The sequence below is a fragment of the Rhincodon typus genome, chromosome 6 (assembly GCF_021869965.1).
Source record: "Rhincodon typus isolate 14 chromosome 6, sRhiTyp1.1, whole genome shotgun sequence".
Taxonomy (NCBI): domain Eukaryota; kingdom Metazoa; phylum Chordata; class Chondrichthyes; order Orectolobiformes; family Rhincodontidae; genus Rhincodon; species Rhincodon typus.
Genome location: NC_063337.1, coordinates 6691083 through 6718084, shown reverse-complemented (window position 1 = coordinate 6718084; position 27002 = coordinate 6691083). Strand labels below are relative to the sequence as shown.

At 44.1% G+C, this 27002-nt stretch overlaps 1 protein-coding gene across 3 annotated transcripts in view; it reads right to left on the bottom strand.

Annotated features, from left to right (window-relative positions):
* The window catches only part of myo7aa (myosin VIIAa), a 232413-nt gene that overhangs the window by 80350 nt on the left and 125061 nt on the right, over positions 1-27002 (bottom strand). For all 3 annotated transcript variants that reach the window (XM_048598018.1, XM_048598019.1, XM_048598020.1), the window contains 9 exons: positions 22698-22792; positions 15476-15560; positions 14340-14558; positions 12239-12346; positions 10192-10401; positions 7608-7811; positions 6068-6244; positions 5324-5407; positions 4546-4673 (listed from right to left, as the gene is read on the bottom strand). In XM_048598018.1, coding sequence (XP_048453975.1) covers positions 4546-4673; positions 5324-5407; positions 6068-6244; positions 7608-7811; positions 10192-10401; positions 12239-12346; positions 14340-14558; positions 15476-15560; positions 22698-22792 — 1310 coding nt within the window. The remainder of the gene's footprint in view (positions 1-4545; positions 4674-5323; positions 5408-6067; positions 6245-7607; positions 7812-10191; positions 10402-12238; positions 12347-14339; positions 14559-15475; positions 15561-22697; positions 22793-27002) is intronic.

Sequence of the window (27002 nt, the reverse complement as noted above, 5' to 3'; positions counted from 1 at the left end):
AAAATCAATAAATAAGTGGCACAAGACTAAAGCTCCTCGCCGCATCTCTCAGTCATAAGCAGAACGATCCAACAAGTGATGTCATTGTGTCATCTCAAAATAAGATGGCTTAGGAGACAGAGTGGACAGAATTTCCCCCAGTTTTCCCAAGTGTTCGAGGCAACTCTATTGACTGCCAATTGGGCGAGGGAGAGTCAACAGGTAAGGGCCAGTATCACGCCCCGTTAACGTGAATACGTGTGGATTGGAAGGCGGGAAGTTAGAATTTGGTGCTTGTAAAATGCTGAGGGGGGGGGGGGGGAAGCAGTGCGTGGTCCCTTTAAAAGATGATGTGCTTTTTCTATGCTGAGAGATTCAAAACCAAAAAAGGAAGTCTGTGGGCAGCAGCTCGTAGGTTTGCATGCTCACAGAGAGCACATGACTTGTATCAAAAGGCCTTACAGTTCGCAGGCCAAGCAGCAGTTTTGTTTTGTTTTGTTATCAAGACAAGAAGTTTTGAAATTAGCCAATTAATTTGAACCAGGCACCTAGATACCAAAAAATCAATTAAATTTAAATCTGATGGTTTTGACAACATAGGACTTATCCTATTGTAAGAAATATTGATACATCAAGGGTATAAAAGGGGCAGTTGGGCAGGCAGGAGAGCTCACTGCCATCTACTAGAGTTAACAGCTCTCGGCTCTTAAAGAAAGCACCACCTATTCACAATGTTACCACAGCACTCCTAGCTAAGATTCCTAACAGAAGATTTGACGCAGAAGGCACAGGACATTCCAGAAGACACGTCACCTGGCTGTAATTTCGAGAGGCTAAGTTCTATTATGGTTTTATTTTAAATAAAACCCCCACTTGTAGTTATTGGAACAACATAAAAATTAGAAGCTTGTTTTATTCAGGAACAGTTAGTAGTTAGAAGGGGTTTATTTGGTTTGTTAATGACTCAGTTAATTTGTTCACTGTTGGAGTTAGATAAATAAATTGTTACTTGTTGATTGTAAAGTGTCAGGGGTTTATTTTATTTAACCACTAGAAGTTGCTGAAAGTCAGATCACACCACTTTTCACACACTCCTTTTACAGATTATAGGATGAGATGTTCAGCTTTTAATTCGAGCGGGGTGGGGGCTTGGGGTCAGGGTCAGGGTCGGTGGTGGATGGTGTTCCAGCCTCTGCTTTATAACACTACCACAGCTCTCAACCCTGGCCACCGGGTTCTCCAGAAGCTGCTGGATCACAAGGCCACAAAACGTAGCAGCAGAGGTAGACCCTTCAGCCCATTAAATCTCCCCCTCACCATTCAACAAGATTGCGGCTGATCTGATAATCCTCAGCTCCACTTTCCTGCCTTTTCTCCTTAACCCCCAATTCCCTTCCTGATCAAAAGTCTGTTTGTCTCCACCTTGAATATATTAATGGCCATCGGTCAACAGCTCCCTGTGGTAAAGAATTACATAGATTCACTAACCCTTGGATGAAAGGAACTCTTCATCTGTTTTTAAAATGGCTGACTGTTCCTTCTGGGATGATGCCTTCTGGTCTTAGACTCTCCCACAAGGGAGAGTGACCTCTCAGCATCTACCCTGTCAAGCCCTTTAAGAACTTTGTACCTTTCAATAAAGGTGGCCATTCGTTCTAAATGCCACTGACTATAGGCCTAACCTTCTAGATCTCTCCTCATAAAACAGCCCCTCCCTAACAGGATCAATCTAGTGTACCTTCTCTGGGCTGCCTCCATGCCAGCACATCTTCCCTTAGAAATAGGGTCTGAAACTTTTCATTGTACTCAAATATAGGAACAGGAGTAGGCCATTCAGCCCCTCGAACCTGTTCCACCATTCAATGAGATCATGCTGATCTGTGGCCTAACTCTGTATAGCTGCCTTTGGCCCATATCCCTTAATACCCTTGACTTAACAAAACGCTATCACAAATTTAAAATTGACAACTGATCCAGCATCTACTGCTGTTTGTGGGACAGAGTTCCAAACCTCTCCCACCCTTTTTGTGTAGAAGTGCTTCTTAACAAGTCTCCTGAAAGCTCTGGCCCCAATTCTCACACTATGCCCCTAGTTTTAGAATCCCCAACCAGCGGAAATAGTTCATCTTGATCTATCCTGTTAATATCTTGAAGACTTTGATCAAATCACCCCTTAACTTTTCTAAGTTCTGGAGAAAAACAGACATAATTTGTATAATCTCTCCTCATGTCTTAACCTCAAGTTCAGGCATCAGTCTTGTAAACCGACATTGTATTTCATCCATGACCACTATATCCTTCGTAAATCTGGTGGCCAGATCTGCTCTCAGTACCAGAACACTATTCCAGCTTTGATCTAACTAGTGCCTTGCATAATTTGAGCAAGAACACTCCTTTTAATACTCCATTCCCTTTCAAAAAAAAGGCCAAAACTCCACTTGCCTTCCCTATTACCTGCTGACCTTGCATGCTAACCTTTGCATGATTTAGGCACAACAACTCCCAAATCCCATTGTGTTGCAGCTTTCTGCAGAATTTCCCATGAGACATTGAATATTGAACAGGTTTGATGGGCTGAAAGAAGCAGAAGTTAGCCAATCAGATCATGGCTGCCTGACAATCTCCTCATTGGCACTTCCACACTCCATCTCCACATCCCTGGATGTCATTAGTTTTCAGAAATTTGTTGCTCTGTCTTGAATTTACTCAATGATTGAGCTCTCACTTCAAAAAAGGTAGGAGGATTCCAAAGGTTCTCCACCCTCGGAGTGAAGAGATTCATCCGAGTCTTAAATGGTCAACACCTTATCCTGACATTCTATCCCCTGGCTCTAGTCTCACCAACCAGGAGAAACATCTCATCTATATCCCCCTGCCCCCACCCCCTCAAAACTGTTGCAGGTTTCAATGAAATCACCTTTCATTCTGCAAAACTCTGGGAATGCAGACCTGATTTCTTCAGGCTTTCCTCATCTAACATCCCACCTCTCCAGTGATTAATCTAGTGACCCTCCAGTGCATTCCCTCAATGGCAAGTATATCCTTCCTTCTGTAAGGAGATCAAGACTGTACACAATATTCAGGAACATCACACCAAGGCTCAGTACAACTGCAGCATGGCTTTGGATCCCAATCTAACATACCATTAAGACTATAGAGGAACAAGAGTAGACCTCTCAGCCCCTTCAGCCTGCTCCACCATTCAATAGGGTTATGGCTGATCCGACTTTTCTCACATCCACTTTCCTCTCTTTTCCCCATAATTCTTGATTCCCTTAATAGTTTGCTGCACCTCCATGCTGGCTTTCAGAGGCTGATAAACAAGGACACCAAGGTCCCTTTGGAAAACTCACATTGCTTAAAACGATGAGAGGTTAAGGAACGTTCCACTTTTCTGTCTATTTTTCCGACAGCAGCCAATAACTTCATACTTATTCACATTATATTCCAGCTGTCATATTCTAGCACAGTCGCTGAACGTGTCCAAGTTTTCAGGAAGCATCTTTGCACTCTCCTAAACTTGGGCTCCAACTCACTTGGTATCAACAACAAATCTGGAAATGTTACAAGAAGTGACCCCCATGTGCAATTCATTGATTGAAAGAGTGAGTCCATTTGTGGCCCTAGCACTGGCCCCCACTAGTTACTGTCCGTCATCTGCAGAATGATTCTGAAACTGTTTATTCTTACTTTCTCTTCTGTCTGTTGACAAATTCATTACCCATACTAGTCAATTCCTCCCAGTCCCATGCACTCAGATTTTGTTTACTAATCACGTCTTGCGATCTTACTTTTAAAAAAAAATCTGAAAAGTGCAAGTACACCACATCCGTCAGTTCTCCTTTATCTACACAAGTAACGTTCCGAGAAAGCACCAACATTTTTGTCAAACGTAATATAGCTTTCACAAAACTGTTGTTCAATCTTATCACTACTTTCCAACCACCCAGTTATCATGTCCTTTGAACTAGGTTCTAACATTCTGTCTTTCATGGAGAGGCATCAAACTAACAGCTGTTTAGTTCGCCACTCTTTCCCTTTCTTCAATCTTGCAATCATAGAAACCCTACAACGTGGAAGCAGGCCATTCGGCCCATCGTGTTTCCACCAACCCTTGGAAGAGCAACCCACCCAAACCCATCCCCACTATCCTATCCAGGTCATCCTGCATTTCCCATGGCTAATCCACCTAGGATGCATCTCCCTGCAAACCATGGCCAACTTAGCATGGCCAGTCCACTAAACACAAACAGCTTTGGACTGTGGGAGGAAACTGGAGCACCTGGAGGAAACCCACGCAGACAGTCGCCCAAGGGGGGAAATTGAACCCGAGTCCCTGGCACTTTGAGGCAGCAATGCTAAACACTGAGCTACTGTGCCGCCCAGATAGCAGGGGGTTATATATTTATTAACTTTCCAGTTTTCAGAGATCATTCTAGAATCAATAGAATATTGAAAGGTAGTTACATGGTCTAACCTTCTTCAATTCCATTCAGCTCCCTGGCGAGGAACAGCAGTGAGGAAGACAGGAACGAAAAAGAAAAAGGGTGCGAAAGGGATCAGTACCTGACCTCTGGCCGGAGGATGCCATTCCCAATGATGAAGTGGAGCTTCTCCAGGTTAGAGGTCGGCCTGTCCTCCAACATACTGTTCCCCCGGAGAGTGTAATCCCCATCGTTCAATCTCTTTGCCACCTGATGGGAGTCAGAGGAGCAGCCAAAGTATCAAGAGGAAGATGCACAGAGGACAACTTGCATTTACATGGCGCCGTTAAAGCAGCGAAATAATGACAGACATTTCCACAGGAGATTTAGCAAACAAAATCTGACGTGGTGCACCGGTGAGGAGGACCAATGCTTAGCCAAACAGGTAGGCTTTTGCAGGAGGGATTGAAACAAGGAGACGGTGATGGAATGAATTAGAAAAGAAAAGGGGCCTTGGAGTTTTGAGCCAAAAAGTAACTGGACATCCATACAGGCTGAAGATAGTCAGGGTCAGAGGAGTGCGGAGATTGAGGACGGCTAAAGGGCTGAGGGAGATGAACTGCAGGGAAGCAGGTGAGGCTACAAAAAGGATTAAAATCTTCGCATTTGAACTGTTACCGTACTGGAAGCCAACATTGGTCAGCGAGCACAGGGGCGATGTGTGGGCAGGACTTGGCACGGTTGAAGGTACAGCCTGATTTTTCACAAAGATAGAATCGAACGGAGGATAGATCAGTGAAGAGACTCGGGTCACTGAATTCGTTTTGATGTGCTCAAATGGATCCTGGTCTCATGTGCGTGGGGAGGGGAGGGAGGAAGGGTGGTGGAGGGTGGAACAGGAAAGTCCTCTCAAATATTACCTCCTCCGTTAGCTTCGATTTCTTCTTCAGAGTCAGGGAAACCAGCTTGTGCCGCACACAGCTGTTCTTGTCAGAATATGCACTCTGCAACACACAAATGTCAAGGTGTTAATGGAGGGCGTACCAACAAAAATCAGCACAACATACATCATCAAGATATATTAGGAACGCTTCCCGATTTCATCATCCCTGTTACCAGCAAACATCTTTACCCAGAGGATCATTACAGTCATACAACAGGGAAACAGACCCTTCGGTCCAACTCACCCATACCGACCAGTCCCATTTGTCTGTGTTTGGCCCATAACCCCAAATCTTTCCTATCCATGTCCAAATGTCTTTCACTTGTTGTAAACTGCACCAACCTCCACTACTTCCTCTGCCAGTTCATTCCATACACGCACCACCCTCTGTGCGAAAAAGTTGGCCCTCAGATCCCTTTTAAATCTTTCCCCATTCACTTTAAGCCTACGCCCTCCCCTATTGTAGGGGGAGGAGGGTCTCAACTATTCACCTTCTTTATGCCCCTCGTGATTTATAAACCTCTATGCTATCCCCCCCCCCCCCACCCCGACCCTCTTGCGCCCCAGTGAGGGAAAGTGCCAGGCTATAATGAGGAACTCATCGCCACAAGCAGCAAACTGGGAAGGAAATCTAGATAAAACACATGGGGAAAGAAGAACAGATAATAATATATTCTTGGCAGACGAGTTTGGTAGAACAGCTCACCATCAAGCAGCCTACCTCGCCCTCTCCCTGAAGAGCCTGCAGCTCCCGTTTATATGTTTTCTTGCCGAGGGTTTCGTAGATTTTGGTCATGACCGGAATCTTCTCACTGCCATCGCTCATGGCTGTGTGATACTTGGGCTCCGGCAAATCCCCCATGAACCTCAATATCGTGATCCAGACAGCAAGAGATGCCTGCAAACCAGAGAGGTGCGCAAAAGAGGAGAAGAAAAAAAAGGAAGGAAGGAAAAAAGAAGAAAAAGGTGTTCAGGTTTGTACGTGCAAACGTGCTCCGAGCAACTTAGTGCTCTGCAGCCAACGCAACAAGACGATAAAACACCACTGGCTATCTCTCAGAGCACAGCAAGCTCTCAGACTGGTGTTTGGCAACGACTGGATGGTCCAAAAAGTTTACGATGCCAACCAAGGGGACAACATGAAGAATGTCACTGTTTTATCCCAGAACATCACATCATTTCACAGAAGATAACATTTGGCCCATCACACTGGTGCCAGCCCCACAGGACAGCTATCAAATTCTTCCTTCTCCTCTGCACCCTTTCGGGTGTACAGTAAACTGTTTTAGACTGGCACCTTACGAGCTCTCAATAAACTGGCAAAAATTACGTACCTCAAAATACCACAAAGTTTAGTGTTATTCTGTCCAATTATTGTAGTTTAAAAATTTATTTACCACAATGTAAATACACTTGAACTGATTGGCCGCAGGAAATGTCAACAGTTGATTCAATTTTGAGTCAATTTCTCCTCAAATACCACAATGTCAGAGTAGTCAGTTGAGGTGGTGAGTGAGGCGGCTTTCTGGGCTGTTATTGCAATTTTGCCTTAAATAAACATTAAAATTATTTCTGCTGTAATAAATAAAGTACAACAGTGACGTGTATACCACCTGCATCAAGTTTTTATTACTTAGTGTGTTTTCATATTGATTATATGGCCCTCTTCATAACATGAAATATTTGTTGGTCCAGGCTGGCCTGCTGTGTTCATCCAGCTCTGCACCTTGTTGTCTCGGATTCTCCAGCATCTGCAGTTCCTACTATCTCTGATTCTATTGCTGTATAGTCCATTGCCTTTTGAAGATTACTAACAAATCTACTTTAGCATTGAGCCTTTTGGAACACGAGCACTCAAGATTTAACAAAATAACCTGTCTTTCATTAATCTTAAGATGTCTAGTGCCATAGGATTTCGGATGGGCACCCAAAAAGACGTGACTTTTTCAAACATAGTTATTTGAAGCCAGTTTTATTTCACCCTTAAGGCTGACGGGTGGAAAGCTGACATTTCCACTCAAAAGAAAACAAGTAATTCCAACGATAAATAATCCGAGCACAGAAAAACATCAGAGAAACTCAGTAGGCCTGGTGGCGTCTCTAACAGAGGAGCTCTACCAGGCTCTTAACATTTAGTCTTTCTCTCGCCACTTATGCTGCCAGACCTGCTGAGTTTCTGCAGCGCTCATTTCAGATTCCCAGCGTCCGCAGTATTTTGATTTTAGGCAAATGATCCATCTCTTCCTCTGGGTCTTACTTACGAGTTGGTCCCCTTCGTCGTCATGGTAAAGCAGGGGCAACTTGAGGGGCCTGCGGATGTAGGTGTGCGTGGTGGTGCCCTGGAAGTAGGTGGCAGCAAACTTGGCAAATTTGTACTCAGAAAGATCTTCCTCTTCCTCCTCTGGGAGTGGCAGGCTGGCATCCAGATCCTCTTCCTCCAACTCCGGCGGGGCACGTTCCAGGTCCTGGATCCAAAACAAGAATATTATTAAGTTAATCCCCATCAACAACAGCATGTTAAAAAAAAACTATTGTTGGAGAAGTTAAATGTGCGATTTGAAATAATCAAAGTTCTACATGTTCAGCACACTTTAATTTAGTGCAGAAACATAATTGCATCAATCATAGTACATAGTGATACTCTGCTCAATCTACAAGACGCACTGCAGAAATTCAAAGATCCTGAGACAGCACCTTCCAAACCCACGACCACTTCCATCTAGAAGGTCAAGGGCAGCAGATACATGGGAACACCACCCCCCGCAAGGTCCCCCACCCAGACTTGGAAATATATCACTGTTCCTTCACTGTCACTGGGTCAAAATCTTGGGATTCCCTCCCTAACGGCATTGTGGGTTGCAGCGGTTCAATAAGGCAGATCACCCCCACCTTCTCGAGGGACAACTAGGGATGGGCAAGAAACGCTGGCTCAGCCAGTGATGCCCGCATCCCACAAAATAAATAAAACAAAAATCCGAACAGAACAGAGAGACTGGAGATAGCGAGAACTGTGGATGCTGGAGTCAGAGTCTAACTCAGTGTCGAGCTGGAGGAACACAGCAGGTCAGGCAGTAGAGTAGGAAAGTTAACATTTTGGGTCAGGACCCTTCTTTAGATGCTGCCTGAACTGCTGTGTTCCTCCAACTCTACGCTGTGTTAGAGAATGGGACACTGGAGAGATGGGATTATGAGGAGTAATTGGGTATATTCCCACAGAAACCAAAAAAAGGAGTGAGTAAACCATTTTTTTGGGATCCAAAAAGAAATGGGATATTCTAAACTGGAAGCAGTTTTTGACCTTAAAGATTAGGAGCAGAAGTAGGCCATTCAGCCCATCAGGTCTGCTCTGCTAATGAGATTGTGACTGATCTGATCATCCTTAAGTCCACCTTCCTACTTTCTCAGCCCGGTTTCGTTCAAAACAATCTCAGGATAGAATTAAAAACAGAAAGTGCTGGAGAAGCTCAACGGGTCTGGGAGCAATTGTGGAGACACACGCGCACAGTTGACATTTGGGGTCCAGTGACTCAAGAATATTTGAAGAAGAGTCACACCAGGCTCCAAACTATTTCTCTCTCCGCAGATGCTGGCAGGCCTGTTGAAATTCTCCAGCACTTGGTTTTTGTTCCAGATTTCCAGCACCTGCAGTTCTGTTTTATTTTAAAATCAGGACAGATCCTGCGTCTAACAGAGGGGAAATTCAAAACTAATCTGCAGAAACCATGACCTGCACTTTACTGGAAAGAGTTCTGTCAGGTCGCAATACAGACAGATCCTGTGGCGCCAGCACCCTGATGGGAGGCTATCTGGTGGCAGCCAGGGGGACTGGTCAGGGATAGCAGAAGAGCCTCCCACGTTGATGGGCCAGAGTGCCAGCAACTTTGTACCACTGGTCCCTCTGCTGGGCAACGCTGAGGCTGCACAACAGAATGCAGGTTCAACATCCCAGTAAAGTGACCATCGATTGGCCTCTTCATTGGTTGTTGTTGCTATGGCAATGAGCGCCTCTGCGACATATAGATTCCAGGTTGCCCTCCATCACTACTTTCCTTCAATGGGCTGATAAAATTCTGCCGAAGGTTTGTCTAAGCGAGTGGCCAACTTTTGGAACATCCTTCCTTAATAAAGCAAGGGAAGCAGAAGGTGCCAATTAATACAAGTTAGATTGATCCATTCCAAAAGAATCAAATCACTTGGTAACAGAACGCGGACACTGCTGAAACTTTTCATCTTGTGTTTCAGGATACGTGCAAGAATGCCAAAATTCAAACAAACAATCACAACTATTTATACTGCAGGAGAAAAAAGGGACGATTGGTTGGCCGAGGAGTTGCTACATAGTTCCCCATTGTTTTCTGCACAGGGCATTGGCTGCGCCAGAGCCAATTTAACACCAAATCAACACCCTTGCATTCTGCATTGTAAATTGTTGTGAGCATTTGAAACTTAGCATTTTCGTGTTTGTCCTGACAATTTAAGAGAAGCCAAATCAGAATAATTTGGTAAAGAGGAAGGTTGCCTAGGCAGGAAGAGTGTAAAATCTTACAAAATGGCTCCTAAAAGCTCACTAATTGTGAACATTCTTATGCCATTTCTGGTTTGCACTGAATTTGAATTATTGCAATTTACTGCAAAGCTTGGTCAACAGTTCCATTGTGATAACTGGCAATAGTACAAAGTGATAACAGCATCTGAAGTTCTTACTATCATGGTACAAAGCGAAGTTGATGGAGACACACAGCAGACTAGCAATTCCCATGTCTTCGATCTGCCACTAGATGGATTCATTGACACTGGTTTAGTAGTCGTTAGGGAAACCAGAAGTAAAGGAATCTACTTTAGTACCTCAAACCCAGATGGCGCTTGTCCCTCCTGTCCAGGCAATGGAGTGGGGCTGCCCAAAAAACCAAACATTTTATCCACCATCTCAGAGTCGTTCACAGGCTCGTTGCGGGCCCTCTCCATTTGCTCCACCATTTCCTTCTTCCGACGGGCCTCCCTCCGTTCGTTCATCTCCCTCTCGGCATCTTCCCGAGCCAATTGGGCGAGGCGCTCCTGCGGCAAAAGGAGAACAGAAAAAAAAAAAGTTGTCAGCTAAACTCGCCAGCGGCCACCGAGGAGAAGGGGTGAGGGTCGCCCACGTTGGTGAAATGTGGCCACACTTGGTTCAACTGGCCAAACCAATTCAATTCTGGATATAACAGACGACGAACAATAACCATTACAGCAGTCCTTTATTCTTTTATGGGACGTGGGCATTGCTGGAAAGACCAGTATTGGTTGCCCATCCCCAAGTGCCCATGGACTGGGTGCCCATGTCAGAGAGCAGTTAGGAGTCAACACCATTGTTGGGATCTGGAGTTACATGTAGGCCAGACCAGGTAGGTACGGTAAACGTCCTTCCCGAAAGGAAGAAAAAAAGTCATGAAGCAGATGGATTCGTACAACTAACTGATAGTTGGTACGATCACCATCTCAGAGGCTAGCTTTGCGAGTCCAGATTCATTTCACAAAAATCAATTTCCACCAGTTGCAAATTGGATTTGAACTCGTGTCCTAAGTCCTTAGCATGGGTCTCTGGATCGCAAGTCTAGTGACAGTAATGTCTCCGTCCTCTGAAAGACAGGACGCAAAAAAAACAAAAACACATACACAGAAAATAGAAAGAGTAGGCCATTTGGCCCTTTAAGCCAGTTCTGGCATTAGCTCGTCTGTAACATGATCATGGCTGATCCTCAGTCTCATTGCCACAGTCCTCCTCTCCCCCCCCAGACACATGGACAGTGCTAATGCCTGTAAAATATTTATTTCTTAAATATATTTAGTGGCTAATTGCTATGGGTCTGGAATCACAGAGGGTCAAATTAGGTAAGAACAACAGATTTGCTTCCCTAAAAAAAAAAAAGGACACAAGAACCCATCTGGGTCACTAATGATGATCAATGGCAGCTGATATTGGCTTTTTATTCCAGTTGAACGTAGATTGTACTGATGTGGTGGTTTTCGACCCATGCACATGTCTGGGCCTCTGGATGACATCCCTCAGACTGACACAGGTTACAAGGAGGTACAGGCTGGAGGACACAGATGAGAATCTTAAAAATGGCAAAGCGTTGGACCAGAAGCTAAACGTAGGTCAGTGGAGGTGTGACGGAGGAAACAGGGCTCAAGAGGGTGCACGAGGGTATGGACTTGAGGATCTGCAAATTTAGAAGGGGAAAAAGATTAAGGTTGGAAAAGAGGACATCATTAGAACAGTCAAATCAGAGGGAGAAGTATTGGGGTGGGGGGGGGAAAAAAAAAAGTTTCAGCAATAGATGGGCTGTGGCAGGGACAGAGACTGGTAACATCAGAAATATTACAGGTACATGAATAGGAAGGGGCTTAGAGGGATGTGGGCCAAATGGGACTAGATTAAATTAAAGATATCTGGTCCAACTCATCTAGGGTGAACAAAGGGTCTGTTTCAGTGCTGTATAATTCTATGACTTGTCAAAGCTCCTTAGAGATAGTAAATTCCAAACCTGGGACCAGAGTCATCTAGAAGGGCAGCAGATACATGGGAATGCCATCAGCTAGGCGTTCCCCTCTGAACCACTCACCATCCTGGCTTGGAAATAGATTGCCGTTCCTTCAGCGTTGCTGGGTCAGAACCATCGAATTCCCTCCCATTGTGGGTGCTCCTACACTCCAAACATGAGCAGCACAGCTCTCCACCAGCTGCTCGAAGGCAATAAATGCTGCTCCAGCTAGCAACACCCACATCCCTCAAACAATTTGCAGAGGGAGATCCCGACATTGACCGTTAAGAACGGTCAGAGTCCCAGATGCCACTGGAGGTTCCACAGTCACTCACGTAAAATGGAGAACAAAAGTCATTCAAGCGACTCACCTGATGTTTCCTCTCCGCCTCCTCCTTGGCTTTTTTGCTGCTCATCTCCTTGCAAAGTCGCACCTCCTCAGCTAGGCGCAGCTTCTCTGCTTCCAGCCTTCGGTGGTACTGGTGTGTGAGGTAAAGGAGGATCACAAAAAGGAACAATTTTAGAGGTTTCAGTTACAGCTAGATCTTTGAACCTGCATTGTCGAGTGAGCCAATGATATTTCTACAGTAGCTCATTGAATTGAGAAAAGATCTGCATTTACGTATCGCTTTTTAATAACCTCAGGCCCCTACTGTGTCTGACTTGGGTACCTGCACATTGGAGGGCTGACCAATTTACTTCTCAAACAAGTGGCGGGTGACTTAGTTGCAAAGACCAAACAACAACAGGCAGCCAAATAGATTGGTTCGAGGCAGAGGTGGGGCAGCACGGTGGCACAGTGGTTAGCACCGCTGCCTCACAGCACCGGGGACCCAGGTTCGATTCCAGCCTCGGGTGACTGTCTGTGTGGAGTTTGCACATTCTCCTTGTGTCTGCGTGAGTTTCCTCCGGGTGCTCCGGTTTCCCCTCTCAGTCCAAAGATGTGCAGGCTAGGTGGATTGGTCATGCTAAATTGCCCGTAGTGTTCAGGGAGGTGTAGATTAGATGGGTTATAGGGGGATGGGTCTGGGTGGGATGCTGAGAGGTTCGGTGTGGACTTGTTGGGCCGAAGGGCTCATTTCCACACTGTAGGGATTCTATGAAGTGCAATGAGTTGTGAGAAAAGGAACAGTGAAAAAGAGCTCTGACCCTAAATCAGAGCACAGCAGGTGGACAAATTCACGAATAGGAAGGGGATAGAGGGATACAGATCCTGCAAGTGAAGACGGTCTCAGTACGGAAGGGCAAAATGTGTTGGCGCAGGCTTGGAGAGCCAAAGGGCCTAGTCCTGTGCTGTACTGTTCTTTGTATTTGGCCCATTGAGTCACCCTCCCTTGCCCTTTTGTCAAAGCCCTGGAAACAGTTTATCAAGTATGAGCCTAATTTCCATTTGGGAATTTGCGTTTGGTTTTACCTCGAGTTGTGTGTCGATGTATTCCAGACATTAGGTCTTGAATACCTGGAGCTACTGGGATAATCCTGGAGCTTTCGCAATCCTGAGTCAGGATGGTAGTGTTTCAACACCCATTACAAGGGAGACTTTGTGCACTTGATGAAGCTGTTCTAGGCATCCGAGACATTGACTGAATGGCCTCCTCATTCAATGATTCTATCACATACTGTGTCATTGAAAGGGCTGTGTAATTAATCTCTGCTCTTTCCCATGGACCTACATTGGTTTCTTTTTCAAATGTACATTGAATTTCCATTTGATAGCTAACAACCTACGAGGACAGCACATTCCCAGTCATAACTGTTTTATAAAGACTTCTTATAAATGCTGTTTCCGGCCGCTTTTTAAAAATTTATTCACAGGATGTGGTGGTCACTGGCCAGGCAGCGTTTATTGCCCATCCCTAATTGCCCAGAGGGCAGTTCAGAGTCAACCACATTGCTTTGGGTCTGGAGTCACATGTAGGCCAGACCAGGTAAGGATGGCAGTTTCCTTCCCTAAAAGGGCTTTAGTGAACCAGATGGAGTTTTCCCAACAGTTGACAATGAATTCGTGGTCATTATTAGACTTTTAAAGCCAGATTTTTTTTTTTTTTTTTTAAAAAAAGATTGAATTCAAATCCCACCATTTGCCATGGTGGGATTTGAACCTGATCCCTGGAACATTCCCTGGGTCTCTGGGATTAATACCACTGGGCTGCCACCTGCCCGCTCGGGCAGCTAACGGTCAGTTCATATGGCTGGATGGCTTATTTTGCGATGCAGAGCAATGCTAACAGCATGGGTTCAATACCTGCACAGGCTGAGGTTACCATGAAAGACTCAGCCCAATCTCTCCCCACCATCTGAGGTGTGGTGACCCTCAGGTTAAGCCCCTACTAATTCTCTCTCACACTCAAAGAGAGAGCAGCCTTGAGGATTGGCTGGGCTTTGGCGACTTGACTTTTAAAGTTAAGGTAGTCTCAGCTTCCAAGTATTGGGCACATCCTCCCTCCGGCCTTTGGAGGGAAAGGCACTTACTTCTCCTCTCAGCCGCTTGTAGAGCCTACGTGCGATCATGCCTCGAACACAAGCTTGGATGGTAATGACAGCCCAGAAGCAGTGGCGGAATGCTCTCCGCACCAAGTAACCGCGGCAACGGGCCTGGAACAGGATGATTCTCTTGCGAGCAAAGTGATACTGTGTGCAGAGCTTACGGGACCGATAGAGCGCCTGGAGTCTGGAGAATCCAATTCGCATCTAAAACAAGATAGATGAAGGAAGTATTGGAGGGGATGATGAAGAAGCAGAAACAATGCAGTGCAGACTCAAGACTATGTTGTTCGTGCAGCAAAACTGCAAGCACAATAGTGGAAATAGGAGGAGACTCCATGACCAACACACCACCTTCACACCTCTCCATACAATCATCATTGATCTGCCAGCTCAAGCTTCTTTTCCTCTTAAATACAGCGATCACTCAAAAGGTCAAAAACAACAACATCCTTTACAATTTATTAGCCCAGACAGACCTGCTCCCCATTAATTTGTCACCACTTTCTCCTGTTTAATAGATCATCCAAGTGACTCCAAAGGGGAAGTCTGGGTGAGCCTTACAAATCTCAACTCTATTTTGATTTGATTTATTGTTGGCAGATGTACAGAGATACCGTGGGAAAAAAAAAGTGTTGTTTTGTGTGGTCTACAGGCAGATCACACCATACAAACTGCATCAGGGTAATAGGGCCAGACACACACACAGACACACACACAGACAATAAAGGGAAGAAAAAAAAAATCAACATTAACATTTGAGGGGTCTGCGCAAAAGTCTGATAACAGTAATGGAACTGATCATTCGGCAGGTTCTTTGGAGATTCGAACCTCAACATCTCTAAGGCAGGCAGCAGACACATCAGAGTACTGCTGCCTGCAAATAACGTACCCTCCTGGCTTAGGAATTACGAGCTCTGTTCCTTCACTGTCACTGGATCAAAATCCTGGAATTCCCTCCCTAACATGGCCACACCACACAAGACTGCAGCAATTGATGACAATAGCTCACCATCGCCCTCAAGGCAAATTAGGGAAGGGCAAGCCAACGTCAGTTTTGCCAACAACATACACAAACAATTTTTGTAAAAAAAAAGTACCAAGAAAATGAATAGTTGACTTACTGCGCTGAAATTTTTCCGGCACTGATATCCACGCCAATGCTTCTGAATCAACATCACTGATTTTCTTATTTTTACAAAGTTTGACCTGTGGAAGATATTGAAGTTTTTAAAAATCTCGCTTGGAACATGTTGGAGACCCACAGAGGTGTACAGCATGGAAACAGACCCTTTGGTCCAACTCATCCATGCTGTCCAAATATCCTAAATAAATCTAGTCCCATTTGCCAGCATTTGGCTCATATCCCTCTAAATCATTCCTATTCATGTGCCCATCCAGATGCCTTTTAAAATGTTGTATTGTACCAGCCCCTACCACTTCCTCTGCCAGCTCATTCCCATAAGCGCACCACTCTGTGACAAAGTGGCCCCTTAGGTCTCTTAAATCTTTCCCTCTCACCTTAAACCGATGCCCTCTAGTTTTGGACTCCCCTACCTTGGGGAAAAGACCTTGGCTGTTTACCCTATCCATGCCCCTCTTGATGTTGTAAACCTCTGTAAAAGGTCACCCCTCAGCTTTCAATACTCTAGGGAAAATAGCACCAGCCTATTCAGCCTCAGCAACATCCCTGTAAATCTTTTTTGAACCCTTTCACAACATCCTTCCTGTAGCAGGGAGGCCAGAATTGTACACAGTATTCCAAAAAGTGGCCTAACCAATGTGCTGCACAGCTGCAACATGACCTCCTAACTCCCATACTCAATGCGCTGACCAATAAAGGCTAGCGTACAAAATGTGTCTTCACTATCCTATCCGAGACTCCACCTTCTTGGAACTATGAACCTGCACTCCAAGGTCTCTTGGTTCAGCAACACTCCCCAGGACCTTACCATCTAGTGTCTAATTCTTGCCTCAATTTGCCTTTCTAAAAACACAGCAGCTCACATCTCAATTAAACTCCATCTGCCCCTCATCGGTCCATTAGCCCATCTGATCAAGATCCCATTGTACTCTGGAGGTAACTTTCTTCACTGTCCCCTACACATCCAATTTTGGTGTCATCTGCAAACTTATTAACCATACCTCCTACATTCACATCCAAATCATTTATATAACGCGACAAAAAGCAGTGGACCCAACCCCAGTCCTTGTGGCACACCACTGGTCACAGGCCTCCAGTCTGAAAAGCAACCCTCCACCACCCTGTCTTCTACCGTCGAGCTAGTTCTGTATCCAAATGGCTAGTTCTCCCTGTATTCCATGTGATCTAACCTTGCTAACCAGTCTACCATGAGGAACCTCGTCAAACACCTTACTGAAGTCCATATAGATCTTATCCACTGCTCTGCCCTCATCAATCCTCTTAATTACTTCTCCAATGAACTCAGATCAAGTTAGTGAGACACGATTTTCCATGCACAAAGCCATGTTGACCATCCCTAATCAGTCCTTGCCTTTCCAAATACCTGTAAATCCTATCCCTCAGAATTCCCCTCAGCAATTTGCCCACCACCAATGTCAGGTTCACTGGTCTATAGTTCCCTACCACCATTTCCTTAGCACCTTTCTTAAACAGTGGCATGTTAGCCAACATCCAGCCTTCCAGCATCTCAACTGTGGCTATCAATGATACAAATCTCAGCAAGGGACCCAGCAATCTCTTCCCTAGCTTCCCAGAAGGTTCTAGGATACACCTGATCAGGTCCTGGGGATTTATCTACCTTTATGTGTTTTAAGACATCCAGCACCACTTCCTCTGTAAGATGGACATTTTTCAAGATGTTGCTATTTATTTCCCCACATTCTATATCTTTCATATCCTTCTCCACAGTAAACACCGATACAAAATACTCATTTAGTATCTTACCCAATCTCCTGCAGTTCCACACATTAATGATCTTTAAGGGGTCCTATTCTTTCCCTAGTTACCTTTTCGTCCTTAATGCATTTGTAAAATCTCTTTGGATTCTCCTTAACCCTCTTTACCAAAGCTATCTCATGTCCCCTTTTCTCCTCTCCCGATTTCCCTCTCAAGTATACTCTTACTGCCTTTCTCTCAAAAATACAACATGCAACGCAAGATCATATTAACTCTTGTGGAAAACTGTAGATTGGTAAAGTGGCCCAGTGTGTAAGAATCTCACTTCCATGTCAGAAGGTTGCCAGTTCAATTCAGGAATTGAATTAGCTTTATTGTCACATGTACCCAAACAAGCACAGTGAAAAAAAGTTCATACATCACCATCTTATATGCAAGGGTACCTAGACACAGATTCTTCAGGGGAAAAAAATTAGAAGAAATAAAAAGTCCAGCAGTGCAAATTATAGGAATAAGTTAGAAACTAGTGAAATAAGATGTTCAAAACTGTCTTTCTGATCCAGTCCACACCAGCACCTAGCCTCTGGTACACATCAGGCTTCAACTCAAGGTTCGAGGCTGGGAGATCCCTCTGGAATCACCTGGAGACTGGAAATCCATGCTGTGACAACAACGGACTGAGAGACCACCACATACCATCGGAAGACCACCATGCCAGGCTGAGAGATAGCCTCTAGGGTGACATTAGTAATGGTCCTGAGAGTGCTACACTACCATCGATGTTCTATCTTATAGATACCAAAGGGTTAAACAGAAGGTCTGTGCACCCTCTCAGGTAGATTTAAAGATCCCAAGGCACCACTTGGTAGAAGAGCCAGGAATGTGCTGTCCAATATATATCTTCCAACCAACATCTCCAAACCAAAAAAAAAATTAGCAAAAAAAAAGGATACTCCAAACAGTCAGTATGAAGAAAAGCAGGGTTAACAGGGAAAGTCTTAAACGTCAACTCTTTTTCTCCACAGGTGCTACCTGATCTGTCAAGAGCTTCACAAAAAATAGAAAAAGAAATAGAAGTAAGCCACTGGACCCCTACATTTCCTGCCATTTAATAAAAATCATCATTGGACTGTTAATCCAGAGACCCAGATAACATTCTGGGGCCTGGGTTCGAATCCTGCCACAGCAGATGGTGGAATTTGAATTCACTAAAATATCTGGAATTAAGAGCCTAATGATGACCATGAATCCATTGTTGATTGTTGGGAAAACCCATCTGGTTCACTAATGCCCTTTAGGGAAGGAAACTGTCATCCTTACCTGGTCTGGCCTACATAATAAATGCTGCCTAGCCAGTGATGCCATCATCCAATGAATAAGTTTAAAAAAAAAGGGTTGTTCAGACTGCTTCAAATGTTACCCACACTATTACAGGAGAGGAGGCTGCATTCAAACAGGGCCCTTTCTAAAAACTGCAGCCAGTTAGCCAATGGTCAATGAGCCAACATTCACAGTAGTGTCAATATCACAGTTTCAAATCCCATTGTAGGTGAGGCAAACACAGGACCTGCATTTTATACTGCAGCATAGCAAGTGCAGGGCAGTGACAAACCCAACACTGATGGGTATATGTAGTGGTAAGCAGTGGCATTGGGTTCTAAATCAGCCCCAGAGGTCAGATGTCAGAGAAAGTAGGAGTGGCGAGGGGGGGCAGGGGGGTGGCATTCAGCCCTTTGAGCCTACTCCACCATTCAACATTATCATGGCTGATCATCCAACTCAGTCCCTTGTTCCAATTTCTCCCCCATACCTCTCGATCCCTTTAGCCCCAAGAACTATCTAACTCCTTTTTGAAAACATTCAATGTTTTGGCCACAACTGTTTTCTGTGAATGCTACAGGCTCACCACTCTGAAGACATTTCTCATCTCAGTCCTACACAGCCTACCTGTATCTTTACATAGAGACCCCTGGTTTATGGACTCCCCCACCTCTGGGGACATCCTTCCCATTTTTACCCTGTTAGAATTTTATAGGTTTCTGAGATCTCCCTGCCCCACTCCATTCTTCCAAAGTGAAGATGATCTAACAGATCCAGTCTCTCCTCATACATCAGTCCTGCATCCCAGGAATTCAGAGGGCTACAGTGTGGTCACAAAATTGTAAAGACTCCTTGCTTCCCACAAATTAAAGGCACAAAAAGGAATTTTTTTTTTTTTTTTTTTTTAGAAAACATAATAGCCATTGAAAATCAGCTCCCCAAGAACCCATTGGGACAGTACATATAGTAGCCTTTAATACAATAAAAGTAGATTAAGTTAGTGTTTTACAGCTAAAACCTTTAGTAGAGCATTTCCTTAAACTATTTCCTTCCCTGCTCCTTTCCCTTAATCTCAAAATCATGCGAGTCTAAGTCATTTCCTTTCATGGTATCAGGCTATTACAGTTAACCCTCTAGTTGAACATACACAAACCATAGTCCCATTGGCAGAGCATCTCACTACTCATACCAATGCATAGATTTTATCCAAAAATAATCTTTAAATAGAGCCATAAATTCATCGTCATACAGCACGGAAACAGACCCTTTGATCCAACTTGTCCATGTCAACTGAGTTTCCCCAAATTAAACTCATCCCACCTGCTTGTTTGGTCCATATCCCATAGCCCACCAACCCTTCCCTATTCATGTACCTGTCCAAATGTCATTTAAATGCTGTAACTGTACTTGCATCCACCACTTCCTCTGGCTGTTCATTCCAGAGATGAACCACCCTCTGTGGAAAAAGTGGTCCCTCATGTCCCTTTTAAATTCCACCCCCCCCCCCCCCCCCAATTTTAAAATTGTGCCCTCTAGTTTTGAAGTCCCCTACTTTGGGTAAAAGACCTTGGTTATTTACCTGATCTGTGACCCTCATGATTTTATAAATCTCTATAAAAGGTCACCCCTCAAACTCCTACACTCCAGTGAAAAACATCCCAGCCTCCACAGCCTCTCTACAACTCAAATCCTCCAGGCCCAGTTGTATCTTGGTAAATCTTTTCTGAACCCTCTCCAACATAATTATAATCAATCCTAAAGCAGGGCAACAAGAACTGTACACGATAGTCCAGAAGAGGCCTCACCAACATCCTGTGCAACCTCAACATGATGTCCCAACTGCTATACTCAAATGATCTGAGCAATGAAAGCAAGTGTGCTAAATGCCTTCTTAACCACCCAACTACCTGTGACACCACTTTCAAGGAATTATGTGCCTGAACCTCCCCCACCCAAAGTCTGTGCTACAACACTACCCAGGGCTCTACCATCAACTGTAAAGTCCTGCCCTTGTTTGTTTGATGAAAATGTAATACCTCATTTATCCAAATTAAACTCCATCTGCTGCTTCTCAGCCCATTGGCCAAATTGATCAAAATCTTTGTAGTTTAGGATAACTTTCATCACTGTCCACCATACAATCAATTTTGGTGTCATCTGCAAACTTGCTAATCCATGCCTCCTAAACTGTCATCCAATTTATATAAATGACAGTGGACTCAGCACTGATTCCTGCAAAACACTGGTGACAGACATCTGGACCCTGCACCATTCTGTCTCCTGCATCAAGCCAATGTTGTGTCCAACTGGCTACCTCACCCTGAATTCCGTGTGATCTAACTTCAGTAATTAGTGTACCATGTGGAACCCTGTCAAAGGCTTTACAGCTACTAATAATAACAATTATAATGTGACAGGAGTGTTGAGAAAGAGATGAATATCACGCCATAGGTGAGTGTTCAAATAGATGAAAACTCTGGTGTTCAAAGAACTCCAGCACTCGGCTTTTCCTTGCTTTGTGGCTGTTGTAGATTAATCAAGAGTTCGATTGATCTGATTGCTGAAGAAGTCCATTATTTTCGATCATATGGCTATCAGGTGGTAGCACTCTTGCCTCTGAAGCTCAAGGTCCCAAGTTCAAATCTTATTTGGGGCTCGAGTGGGAACTAAACCAAGGTTGCTGCTCCAGTGCAGTACTGAGAGCGTGTTGGACTGTCGTGTGCAGTCCTTCAAAAGGAGATGGAAAATAGATAGACATTCCGTTCTGCAATCTGCAGAAGATCCCAAGACACTATGTCAGATAGGAGGAAGGGATTACCCTGGTCAATACTGATCTCTTCATGGATATCACAAGTGCACATCTAGCCATTATGTGGTCACTATCACATCATTAGTCACTTCAATAATAAAAAAATGTTGGTGAAAACTCTTATGGCACAGCATTAATGTCCCTGCCTCTGATCCAGAAGGGCTGGGTTCAAATTTCCACCTGCTAAAGGTGTGATGTAACATCTCTGAACAGAGACTAGAAAATATCTAAAAATGTTGGTAGTATCTTGGTGTCAGTCTCAGATGCTAACAGAAACAGAACTAAATAGACACCAAAAGAACTGATGCTATGAATCAGAAAAAAAACAGAAAATTGCTGGAAAAACTCAGCAGGTCTTGCAGCATTTGTGGAGAGAAATCAGAGTTAACGTTTTCAGGTTGAGTGATCTTTCGTCAGAATTGCACTTCTGAGGACGGGCCACTGGATCCAAAACATTAACTGACTTCTCTCCACACATACTGCCAGACCTGCTAAGCTTTTCCAGCAATTTGTTGTCAGAAACAGAACTAGACAGACTTTTCTCATCTAGAAATACTTGTTTTTTTGACATAATGAATTATTAGTCAAACGTAATTGCATCATCAGTGTTTATTCTAATTATAAAAAGGTAGACAAATATCATTAAAAGATTTGTATGATTTAAGATCAAAGCCCCACATAAGGAGAAGGATTTAGATCTATTACTTGTTCATGGGATGTGGGCATCGCTGGCTAGGGCCAGCATTTAGAGACAACCCCACTGCTGTGGGTCTAGAATCACATGTAGGCCAGACCATGCAAGGATAGTAGATTTCCTTCCCTAAAGAATATTAGTGACCCAGACAGTCTTTACAACAATCAGCAGTGGTTACTGGTAACCATTGCACGAGCATTTCATCCTGAAATTCAAACTAAAAAAATTTATCATCTGCTGCGGTGGGATTCCAACCCATGTCAACATTTCTCTGGACTAGTAATCCAGAACCCTGGCCCAGAGAAATATACCACTAGGCCACCACCTCAACATAAAAGGAGACAGCTAATGTAATTGCATGTTGAGAATCTCCCTCCCCTATACGTCCTCATGACTAGCATTGTTTGCATATTTCATTCAGGAAAAATTCAGGGCTGGCAATGGTTGCTAGCTGGTCTTTGCAGTAGTATGGGAATAGATTAGCATTGACATTAACATCGAACAAGTCAAGCTGCTAAAATGCCAGTGATTCACTTTGTATCTGCAAAGACACATTCACACAATTCCATCGAAAAATGTTCCATTAGATCAGGGTCTTTTGAACAAAGCTGGGCTGCTCTCTATTGGTTTGACAAGCCTCACCTGTCTTTAAATCCCCGAACCACTTTCTGAATGAGGATGACCTTGTCAGTGATGGCCTTGTCTCTTTCGATCTCCAGCAACATATCATGGTGATCCTGAATGAAACAAAACACACAAGGCAAGTTTAGTGATGATGAAAATAAACTCCATCACAATATAGCATATTCAAAGATAAAAGATGGTAACTGCCCCTTCCACCAGCCGAGAGCTTTGATAATATCTAACATTTCCTACTGCATTGAGAGTCAGTGTTGTTACAGTGCAGGAGGCGGCCCATCGGCCCATCATATCTGTGCTGGACATCAAGCATTTGTCTATTCTAACCCCATTTTCCAGCCCATTTGGCTTGTAGCCTTGGATGCTTTGGTACCAGTATAATGGGAATGAACATGTTAATTGCATTATTGTTGACGCTGTTTGAGATTTGGTATTCTTGCAAATTGTCCCGAGTACAAGATGAAAAAAAAAGTGTCAGCAATATGTACATGATATTTGAGCTCTGTACTACCAGAAGATTGATGATTTTCCGATAAGACAGAACTATGACAATAGGACTGTTCATGCTTTCAAAACTTGGAGACAGGAAAGGAAGAATTGGAGAACTGGATTCAGCATTCTATATGCAAGGAGAATTGAAGAGTTTAATGGATTTCTACCAGGTCAAATTAGTCAAAGACAGGGGTCCAGTAGTCAGTAGGGACAGTCCAGCTCAGTAAAGCAACGTTGACAGCAGGGTAGACCTGGATATCTTGGTGAGAAACGAGAGAAGCTGGAACCAAGCAGAAATGAATCTAGGTACAAGCATCCGAGCAGGCTCAAACAATGAAAAGGAGTCCAAATCATTACCTACGCAAAATATTGATTGAGAATCAATGGAAATCTGAAACACTCCCCTATGAAAGCAGAAAAGCCACGTCAATTCCAAACCCACTACCACTTCCCATTAGAAGGGCAAGGGCAGCAGATACATGGGAACACCACCATCTGCAAGTTCCCCTCCAAGCCACTCACCATCCTGATTTGGAAATATATCCCTGTTCCTTCAGTGTCACTGGGTCAGAATCCTGGAATTCCCTCCCTAAGGGCATTGTGGGTCTATCTACAGCACATGGACAGCAGTGGTTCAAGATGGCAGCTCAACACAATCTTCTCAAGGGCAACTAGGGACGGGCAATAAATGCTGGCCCAGCCACATGCCATGAGAATTTTTAAAAAAAAAAAAAGAAAAAATTTTACACAAAATGAAACATAAGCAGCACAAAAATGAATAAGAAATCCAAGGTAAGCAAAAGATATGGATCAACTGTGATCAGGCTCCAAAAGGGCTGAATGGCCTACTCTTCCTATTTCTAGAGGAGAGTACCTTTAACTCACTGATTCAGAGTTCATGCAAGGTGTGGCTTTACTCTAGATGTGGTCTCTCCCAGGCTCTGTACAACTGCAGTAAGACGTCTTTAATCCTTTACTCAAATCTTATGGAATAAAGACCAACAGATCATTCGTCTTCTTCATTGCTTCCCGCAACTGCATGTTAATGTTCACTGACAAGTCCTTTTGAAGTTCTACACATCCCAGTCTCTCACCATTTAAGAAATCCCCTGCATTGCTTTTTTTTTAAAAAACTACACAAGTTGCCAACCTCTCATTTCAACTCTGTCTTCTATCTGCCAAATCTTTGCCCATTTGCTTCACCTCTTAAAATCTTAGTATCTCCGTCAGTTTTGGGTCATCCTCAAACTTGTAACTCATACATTTAATCGCCACATCCATGTTGCTCATAGATGGTTAGCTGGAGGCCCGAGCACTAAGCCTTGATGTACCAAACTGAGAGTAACCCATTTAGCCCTACTGTTTTCTGTCTGTTAATTAGTTTCCTGCCCGTGCAAGTATAGATTGATATAAAATATAAAGTATCTATCTGTTCAGAGATGTTATTACACACCTTCAGAGCAGGGCCTCCTGGCTCAGAGGGATGGAAACTACCACTGCTCCACAAGAGCCCTCTCCATGCCAGCACACACTTCCCAAAACCCATGTCCCCTAATGTTTCTTTACAAGTCCTTTGTAAAATGTTATTGAAAGCCTTTTGTCAATTTCAGTATACCATATCCACCTGTTCTCCCTCCTCTATTCTGGTAGTTTTCCTCTATGTCTACTTTGTCAATTGCCTTTAGCATTGTTGGCTGGTTTGCTGAACTAACTGCCTTTCGTGTAATTGTTTGGCCTCCCTTCTAGGTGACATTGTCAGTGCTGTGTAACCTCTGTTGAAGCGCTGCTGTTCTGTCCCGCTCTGAATTTATATGGGGTCTGGTCTGTTATGGCAGGCAGTCTTGTTTCTGGTTTTGTACCGAAGTGATATGTAGATGGTGTCTATTTCAACATGTTTGTTAATTCATCGGTGGTTGAAAACCATGCCTCCAGGACTTCTTGTGCTGTAACTTTGTCCCAGCTAACCGGATGCCCTTCTATGTTTGTGTATTGAAACGAGGGAGAGTTGGTCGTGCTGTTTTGCTGGGAGTTGGTGTTCACGTATCCTGATTGTGAGTTTCCTGTCAGTCTGTCCTACGTCGTGTTTCTCACAGTTGCTGCATGGTATTTTGTATATCACGTTTGTCCTGCTCATTGTGGGTATGGGATCTTTCATCTTTGAGTGTAACTGGTGAAGTGTGGCTATTGGTTTGTGTCCTTATTCCAAGAGGTTGTAGTAGTCTTGTAGTCAGTCTGATGTGTTTCTAACAGAGGGTAGGGTGGCTGGTGTGTTGGGGCATACTGTGTCTTCTTGGTAGTGTTTGTTTGCCAGGCAATCTGCAGATGAAGCTGTTAGGATAACCAATAAAAACCAAAAAGAACTGCGGATGCTGTGAATCGGGAACAAAAAACAAAGTTGCTGGAAAAGCTCAGCAGGTCTGGCAGCATCTGTGAAGGGAAAAAACAGAGTTAACGTTACAGCCTCCCCTTTGAGGCTCTACCCTATCGTTTACTCCCTACCCCACCCACCTCCCTATTTTCTGCATATAAAACTGACGTTTTCCCAGCCACCATCAGTTGAGGAAGGGGCACTGGACCAGAAACGTTAACTGTTTTCTCCTTCACAGATGCTGCCAGATCTGCTGAGCTTTTCCAGCAACTTTGTTTTTGTTCCTGTTAGGATAACCATTGTTTGCAAACCAACTCCAACTGCCATCTGAGCTACAGATCTTCGTTAAAACATTAAAAATCCCCTTTAGCAGCTCACATCTCAGCTAGATTTCCTCTCCCTCTTCTAAACTCCCGAGCGTAGAGGCCTCAACTGGTCACTGTCTCCTCATAAGAGAAGCCCCATATCTCTGGGATCAAATCTTGTGAACCTTCTCTGAACCACCTCCAATGCGATTCTCTCCCCCCAGGCAACGAGATCAAAGACTGTACACGATTCTTCAGCTGTGGTCTCACTGCTACAATCGTTTAGTTGCAGCGTCATTTCCCTATTTTTATAGTCAATTCCTTGAGCCAAAAATACAATTACTGCTGTTTGGTGGCCTATAAAATAGGCCTCCTGAAGCTTTGAGATAAAAAAAGTTTTTCTGACGAAAGGTCTAGGCCTGAAACGTCAGCTTTCCTGCTCGGCCTGCTGTGTTCATCCAACTCTACACCTTGTTATCTCAGATTCTCCAGCATCTGCAGTTCCTACTATCTCTCTACTCCTGAAGCTCTGTCCCCTTCTTGTTTCAGTTCTACCCAAACTGATTCTCCACCTTGACTAGCGTCTGCTGACCATTTCAAACAGGATGACAGCACACTTTGGTGACACACATTTATCGTTTTTAGAGCCACATGCCGTCAGCAATATTTCATGACCCTTGACTGACAGCCCCTTTATTCCAATCCTCTCCCACCCCATGTGATTGCAACACTTTAAAAAAATTCCTAAAATAAATCTCTCCACTCATTCTCTGGTTTCTTTTCCTTTGCCATGACAACAGCCTTCCACAATCATCACTGTCCCATCAGAAGATCTGGAGTTTCCGGATTGGGAGTGGGAATCTCTCGTTGTCCTCAGCCATAAACAAATAAATGAACAAAGCAGTTTCCTGACATAGGCACAGCTGAGACTCGCTGATAAACCCTATCCACCCATGGGGGAGTTTAAAAAACAAAACAAGGCCGTTCCCTTAGTCAGTCACTGGTCTCAGTGCTATCACTATCACAAGGACTGGAGTATTTAAAATAAAAGCACTTTGTATGAATGTTACTGAATGAAAACTAGACCCTCCAGTTGCCTAGAGGGAGATACAAGGAGGGTGCAAGCCTGATCAAAGGGAGAGC